Source organism: Rutidosis leptorrhynchoides, chromosome 11 (assembly GCF_046630445.1).
Source record: "Rutidosis leptorrhynchoides isolate AG116_Rl617_1_P2 chromosome 11, CSIRO_AGI_Rlap_v1, whole genome shotgun sequence".
Classification (NCBI taxonomy): Eukaryota; Viridiplantae; Streptophyta; class Magnoliopsida; order Asterales; family Asteraceae; genus Rutidosis; species Rutidosis leptorrhynchoides.
The window spans coordinates 122,067,827-122,076,091 of NC_092343.1; the positions used below are offsets into that span (position 1 = coordinate 122,067,827).

At 34.1% G+C, this 8,265-nt stretch overlaps 1 protein-coding gene across 1 annotated transcript; it reads right to left on the reverse strand.

The window, feature by feature from the left end:
• Positions 1-1,704: 1,704 nt before the first annotated feature.
• Positions 1,705-5,279, reverse strand: LOC139877892 (membrane protein PM19L-like). The gene is made up of 3 exons (XM_071865291.1): positions 5,079-5,279; positions 2,657-2,834; positions 1,705-2,090 (listed from the first exon to the last, which is right to left on the reverse strand). Exons 1-3 carry the CDS (start codon positions 5,206-5,208, stop codon positions 1,853-1,855), a joined length of 546 nt encoding a protein of 181 aa, XP_071721392.1. The 5' UTR covers positions 5,209-5,279; the 3' UTR covers positions 1,705-1,852.
• Positions 5,280-8,265: the final 2,986 nt, after the last annotated feature.

Genomic DNA, 8,265 nt, shown 5'->3' on the forward strand with positions numbered 1-8,265 from the left:
TGTTGCTGCTATCAAGAGTTGGTGCTGCGAGTGAACCCGAGTTGGAAGACCGTTTGCTTCGTCTGGTTAGTGAGTTTAAATGTTGAATTTGGGTATGAAACCAACAATATTACTGTATTTGATTCATTATATGTATATACTCTGTGTGTGTGTTTGTTTGAGAGGTATGAAATGGAGGTATGGGTTTGATTATCAATAGTGGAGTTTTTTTGGTCAGTTTACCTTTAGATTCATGGCTATCAACCCATAATATAACCTATAGTTTTCGTAACCTTGAGTATCATTAATTAATTATCTATGTAGAATGTAGATTTACCAAGGTTGTAAAAGTCGCGAGTCGGGGACGCATCGGTCGAGACCTAAAAAGGACGCGTCGGCCGAGTCGGGGACGCATCGGGGACGCATCGGCCGTTGACCAACGTTGACTTTATTAATAATTTCTTAAATATATATTTATATATGTATAAAATAGTTGATTATGTACCATAAATTTCTTAAATAAGAACTTGAATTTAAATACAATCAAACTTCAAACTCAATTAATGTTACCGAGTACATAATCAGTAAGAACACGAAGAAAATAGCGGCCCAAAAAATGAAAACAAACACTAATTTTAAAACATATCACATCTTGACGAAAATTTGACATATTTTGACCGTTTTTTGACCAACTTTGACCGTTTTTGACAGACTTTGACCGAACTTTTAGCTTTGACCGTCTTTTGAGTCGTTTTCAGAAAAACGGGACGGAGAACTCAAAAAAACGACGCATCGGCCGACGCGTCGGCCAAGTCGGCCGACTTTTACAACACTGAGATTTACAACCTTACATAATTTAAACCACGCTGGTTTGCCTGAGTGGCTACCGAACAATGAAGCACACCACCCGAGTTCAATCCTTGACTATGCCAAATTGTTCAAAAAGGGAGTGTGACTAGAGGGTGCGCATAATGCGCAATTCACCCGGTACCAGGTCTCGCGCTCGGGAGGCTTGATTGTCCGAAGTTTTACCTTCTATGGGAGAGCCAATGTGCTCGTTCATAGGAGGGTTTCCTTCCTTAACCAAAAAAAACCTTACATAATTTATAAATGGAATCTAACTTATAGATGGAGTTTACAAAACCTTACATAATTTATAAATGGAATCTAACTTATAGATGGAGTTTACAAGACCAAGGGCGTGATACTGGCCGTTATAATACAATAGAATAGAATGGTCATGTACACTTCATAAAATTAATGTACTCTCTAATGAATCTTTAGTTCCTTACGAATCTATATAACACAAAACACACTGCATCAAATCGTTAAAATACACCGCGTACTAATAAAATCAGTTACAAACAAATTTGAATAGGCTTAACATATTTTATTTATTTATTATTTATTTATTTAACTTAAACTAATTACAAAAACATTTATTTATAATCCCGCGAAATCGCGAGTTATAAACTAGTTTTTATTCATAATACGATATCAAGCCTCAAATATGTTCAGATTTACTCTACTCTCATCATATATGAATGAATTTCATATTAATTTAGCAATATATGTTTCATTTATAAATTATAATCCTTATGACACACAATTATTATATTTTTAATTAATAATTAGTTTTATTTGATATGTTTATGATTATATATACTATAGTAGGATGTAACAAAGAGTACTAATTACAGCTCGATTACAAAACCTACAGTTAAATACAACAATCCATTTCCATTTTTATAAATAAACCAGCACACACAAATCAGAATCTACATAAACAACACCACATCAATCATGACCCCATTTCTTTTATTCAATAATTACAATGACATAATATCAATATCAATATAAACATATAAAGCCATTAGACCCTGGTACCACCCACACCGGTGGTCCCTAATTTAACGCCAGTGTCCGCCGGGTGCATTCCCATACCGTAGTCCGTGTCACGGTATCCCGGACCGTATCGGCTGCTGTAAAGCCCGGCGTGCACCAACATGACGTATAGAAGCTCGGTAAACGTCAAGATTATGATGAATGCTTCTATTATCCTTAGCCTCCACCCTCTGTGACCTCCTACATTTATCTCCTTACATGCCAACCTACATTTTTCAAAGGACCACATTATTATAAAAAATTACAATTTTCAACAAAACTTCGGCTAGTAACAAACTAACGCCACAGGGGCGGATCTAGTGTGCGCCAAATGGTTGTATGGGATATCACTAAAATACACGACACGATGTAATGATTATATTTTTGAATTTTAACTAGTAATACTACTAGATAATGTAATTTTGTGTGACACAACTAAAATATGTGGTGGTAGAATTTTTTGGGAAGTATCAGACTCAGACCTATTTATTATAAAAATGTCAATATATGCGAAGAACAATAAGAAGTAAATGACAAGGATGAAACCAAATTAATTAGATGGTATCATGAGAACTTGTACAAGTATTTTAGTCAGGATTTAACGTAGATAACCTATTTATTGTGTGACCTTTTTTGATATTTTCTTTGACCAGTTCTGTGATCGGTGTCGACATTTTCCTGAACGCTCGAAATATGTTGTTAACAAGCTTTTTGACGTTTTGACCTTTTGTCCAACCACTTCGATTGACATGCTATTAATAATATTTGAATTTGAGAATTCGAGACATTTTACCCGAAAGCAAGAACAGCCACTGCCCACGCCACCAAAGCCGACGATCCAGCCGCAGCAAGACTATCATTCCTCCACGCCCTCAAATGATTACCGCCAGCAAACTTCGACACGATTCCAAGAACCGAAGCCAATATTGCAAACTCCAAAAAGAACTCAGTCGCACCATTACCACCAAAACCTACATAAAACAATAACACTTCTATGTAACTATTTAACACACTTCAAAAATAATTATTATTACTGTTTCTTTCCAAATAATTGTGCCGTTTGACTTTTTATGTTTTTATTTATTTATTTTAGCTTTAAATAATTTTATTTGTAGGATATAATATTTGGTTGAAATTATATGATTTGAATCAATTTTAAAGGTTAAAATGTGTTTTTAACGCCCTGATGATCCTAAACTAATGTTAAAAAAAAATATGTTATTAGTGGTATATTAACTTTCATCAATTATTATACAAAACATATTAAAAAAATGAATTATGGAATAAAAAATTAAATAGTTAAAACGAAATAATAATTTTTAAACGGAGTAAAACTTATACGGAGTACTAATTAATCCTATTATTATTATTATTAATCCTATTATTATTATTATTATTATTATTATTATTATATTATATTATATTATATTATATTATATTATATTTCAATATATACTAATTGACACCACAATTTTGGCCGTTTGGCCTAAAAAACTAAACCAAACGACACATAAAAACACAAATGGAACAAAACAAATTTACCCCCCAAAATTTTAGCAATATGCAACTTCACCCCCCAAAACAGGGGTACAAAATGTCAATTTTTTATTTTAATTAATAAACTCCACCCGATTTTTCAGAGAGCCATATCTTCCCGCTCGGTGCGAGTTAGATTTTTCCGAGACCACCGTTCAGCTCTAAAAAATCTCAAGAATCCAACGGGACTAACTACACGCGAAACGGATATCGTTAAAAAAACACTAAATAACGGGCCATATATTCTCGCTCGGTGCGAGTTAAATTTTTCCGAGACCACCGTTCAACTCGAAATAATTTTACGAACACAACGCAACTAACTATACGCGAAACGGACATCGTTAAAAAAGCTTTACATACATATAAATACACGTTCAACAAACAACCCAACATACTAGATATATTAGGTACCAAACAACGTATATTCAAATTCGACCGCGCGTCGAATACAACCGCAGCAACGCGCGGTCGAATTTTTTCTAGTTAATCCCAAACCTCATGGGTTTGTTGGTCGTTCCCTCAATGGGAATACGACAACAGTACCCCACCCTTTTCACACTACCATTTTCCATTTTTCCCCTCACCTATAAACAACTTGTAAAAACTACACTAAATTTCAGTGGGGTAAAAGGTGAATTCTAATAATTAAAATATATTAAAATATATTAAAATATATATATATATATATATATATATATATATATATATATATATATATATATATATATATATATATATATATATATATATATATCCTAAACCTCATGGGTTTGTTGGTCGTCCCCTGAATGGGAATACAACAACAGTACCCCACCCTTTTCACACTACCATTTTTCATTTTTTCCCCTCACCTATAACCAACTTGCAAAAATTACACCAAACTTCAGGGGGTAAAACGTCAATTCTAATAATTAAAATAAAAACTCCATCCAACCACTTCGACATCCCTTATCTTCTTTAAACCTCATGGGTTTGTTGGTCGTTCTACGACAACAGTACCCCACCCTTTTCACACTACCATTTTTCATTTTTTCCCCTCACCTATAATCAACTTGCAAAAATTACACCAAACTTCAGGGGGTAAAACGTCAATTCTAATAATTAAAATAAAAACTCCATCCAACCACTTCGACATCCCTTATCTTTCTCCTCAGTCCGACTTAAATTTCACCGACCACACCGTTAAACTCGAAATATTTTTATGAACAAAACGAAACTAACTACATTCGAAACGGGCACTTTTTAAAAAACGCTAAACACAACGACAACCCGTATCTTCCCGCTCGCCGCGAGTTAAATTTTTTCGACGTCAGCATCATACTCGAAATAATTTTATGAACAAAACGAAAAAAGTCCGTTCGAAACGGATACTTTTTAAAAAACGCTAACCACAACGACAGCCCGTCCTCATCGCGAGTTAAATTTTTTCGAAAGCCCCGCTAGACTCGAAATAATTTTATCAACAAAACGAAACTAACTACGTTCGAACCGGACAGATTTTAAAAAACACTAAAGATGACGACACCTACAACGACGCTTAACATATGACCCGTTTTCCCTTGTGTAAATACATAAAGCTACGTTAAATATGAATACGCAGGCCGAAAACTCCCGCCGCATCGCGGGGGCCTGACCCGGACTAGTTAATATTAATATTAATGATGATAAGTAAAACTCACTTGGATGATTAGTTTGGCCGTTAATAAACCGATTAAGACACCAAGCTGAAAACCCTAAAGTGATAAAATACATCACCAAGTTAAGAAACAACAATGGTGCTACCACGTTTCTTCCTACTGTTTGTGCCATGATTCAAAATCTTTAATATTTCCAACACAAAATCTTGAATATAATTTTATGCTTTTAGTCTCTTCACCGAAAACAACAAAACAACACTAATGTGATTTAATTTCTTGAGTAAAAACAAAAAGTGGCGGTGTGATTTATAATAAGCGGATGTGAAAATGGGTGAGTGGCAAAATAATGGTACGTGTCAATGAGTACAAGATTTACGGTTTAGTGTAGCCATGTGTCAGGACACGTGGCAGAGAATTAGTATAGAATCCAAACAAATGTTTTGATCTTTTGAAAAAGTGGTGTTGTACGGGGTCGATGTCACGGTTGTAGCGCTGTCGTCATCATCGGTGAGTGGGTGAGATGTGAGAGTTATCTTTGTGGGGGTCCTCGTGCTTTTGTGTGAAGTTTGGATAATGTGTGATTCATCAAATGTAAGAATTTGAATACACGTTCGGTTGTTTGTTAAGATTGAGTTGGAAATTGTCAATTGATGTTATTGTTTCAAAACATGTCAATTGATGTTATTAATCTTTATTATTAGACCGTTGTTTGAAAGTTTATTGACCACAGACAACAATCGTCAATTAAGTATGGTGATTTTACAAACAATAAACGGAGAAAATAATAATAAAAAAAATATACGATACAAGATATTACACGATTATATGCAATCGTTGTGATTGCTTTAGTCTACGGACAACTAAAAAGTAACTTTATTGATTTTGCGCTTAAGAGTTACAATACAATAAGGTTTAATAAATAGGAAGTCTAGAAGTTAAAAATCAAATCCATTACCAAAAATAAACCAAAAATTCGGATTTTCAACTTGTTCTCTAAGGCAGGATGATCCCACTACGATCAGGATTTCTGCTCCCACCCAAGCAAACGATCCCACTTGTGTAATACCCCGTCCCACATCGATTTATGTAAGAAAATTTGAGTCCCTTATAAGGTAAATTATATCTTTACCAGACACAACGCGTTTTGGAGCTACAAACACAGCAGATCCCGTCAAAACTCTGCAATTAAACGTGCTCGAGCGGGAGTAGTACTATGAAGGGTGACCTCCTTAGAAGGCCTCGTGTGATCACCAAGAAAATAAAATAAAAAATAAAAACACATATAAATTCGGAAAAAAACAGAACACAAAAAAAAAATTAAACTATTTGTCATTTTTGTAACGCCGCCCATTTTTTTTAAACACCGCGGAAACTATTTACATGTTAACACATAGTTAATTACACTACAGTTATTACAATCCAAAGGGGTGTTATGTTATTACAAAATCATTTTTTTTTTACATATACATGTTACAAAATAAAACATCAGAATAGCCTCGTCAAACATATCAGGTGACAACAAACTTCTCCCAAAACCCTAGCATTCAAGCCAACCTGCAGGGGAGGAAGAGAAGGGTTAGCATAAGGCTAAGTGAATGACACAGTCCTAACAGGTATAAACATTAAGCATCAAGCTAGCCAATACACAAACAAGATCACGATAATAAAAGGATCTGCGACCTGACCGGGCCCTTAACCCCAACTGATCAGGCTGGAGTATACTGATAATATCAGTTACTGTCTCCCTTGCATAGTATCCGGATGCAGGGGATGTATCATTCAACTATACTACCCGAATAGTAACTCCTGAACCAACCACACTATTCATAACTGTCTCTTGTCCAACTTAAAAATTTGGCCTAGCTATAAAACCATAGCTACCCCACATGTAAGCCAATTACCGAGCTAAGCCATAAACGGTAATATCAAACTACCGTACTACTAACCTGTAGCCCGTATCTAAGGTGGCCACAACAAGTCACATAACGTGGCATAATATATCATATATTAACAAGTAACGTGATCAAGACAAGGCAACGGTAGCATAACCCGCTACTAAATACTTATGAATACTAGGATAGTTCCACTCACCAATACCAGCAGAACTCGGTAATCTAATGTCACCGAGTCTTCTCCTCGCCTGTATCACCTGAGAACAAAACTGAACAAGTTAGTAAATCACATCCTATTTACTAACAACATCCTGCTAGGTATATTCTATATATATATATATATATATATATATATATATATATATATATATATATATATATTGGAAGGATCCAGCGCTAAGGAGCTTTTTTGGGATAAGGGGATAAGTGATTTTTTGATTTTTATATCTTTAATTCTACAACTCGGATTTAAAAATTTTTTTTTGCTGGTATCTATTTTCATTGTGTAGATTCAGAAAAAAAATATTTTTTTTAACTGGAGCGTTAAGATGCATCTGATGCATGTTATCCGCTGTTTGATACATGTTAACTGCTTTTCATGCATCAGATGTATCTTAAAAAAAAAACAGAGAAAAAATAACTTTTGATTTAAAAAACAGTGTTTAGGTTGTAGTAATTAGGGTTTAGAATTTAGGGTTTTAGAACGAGTTTTTAATACGAACGGTTTAGAGTTTAGGGTTTAGGGGTTAGGGTTTAGGGCTGAGGGTTTACGGAGTAAATCCGAAAACCCTAAACCCTAACCCCTAAACCCTAAACTCTAAATCGGGCTAAATCCTAAAAAAAAACTCAAAAAACCTCAAAACACGTTAACATACATCACATGCATTTTAAGCTCCTGTTAAATTTTTTTTATCTACACAATGCCAGTTAATCACGATTTTTTATTTTTTTTAAATTGGAGCTCTAATGTAAAAGATATAAAAATCTCATTTTACTTATCCTCTTATCCCAAAAATACCACTTATCCCTTGATCTCCCACTATGCATATATATATATATATATATATATATATATATATATATATATATATATATATATATATATATATATATATATATATATATATATGCACGGCCCATGATACGTTGTTACCATCGTACGTAGCTGCTACCTCTAATTTTCTTATGGCCTATGAAACGTTACCATTGTAGCTGCTGCTTCTAATTTTCTTACCTGTCTAATGGGTAAATACTTATGAATGGTTTTATATCTTAAATCTTAGTCAAAACACAATTACTTATTTTAGCTGTAATGAAAGCAAATGTGTTTGCATTGT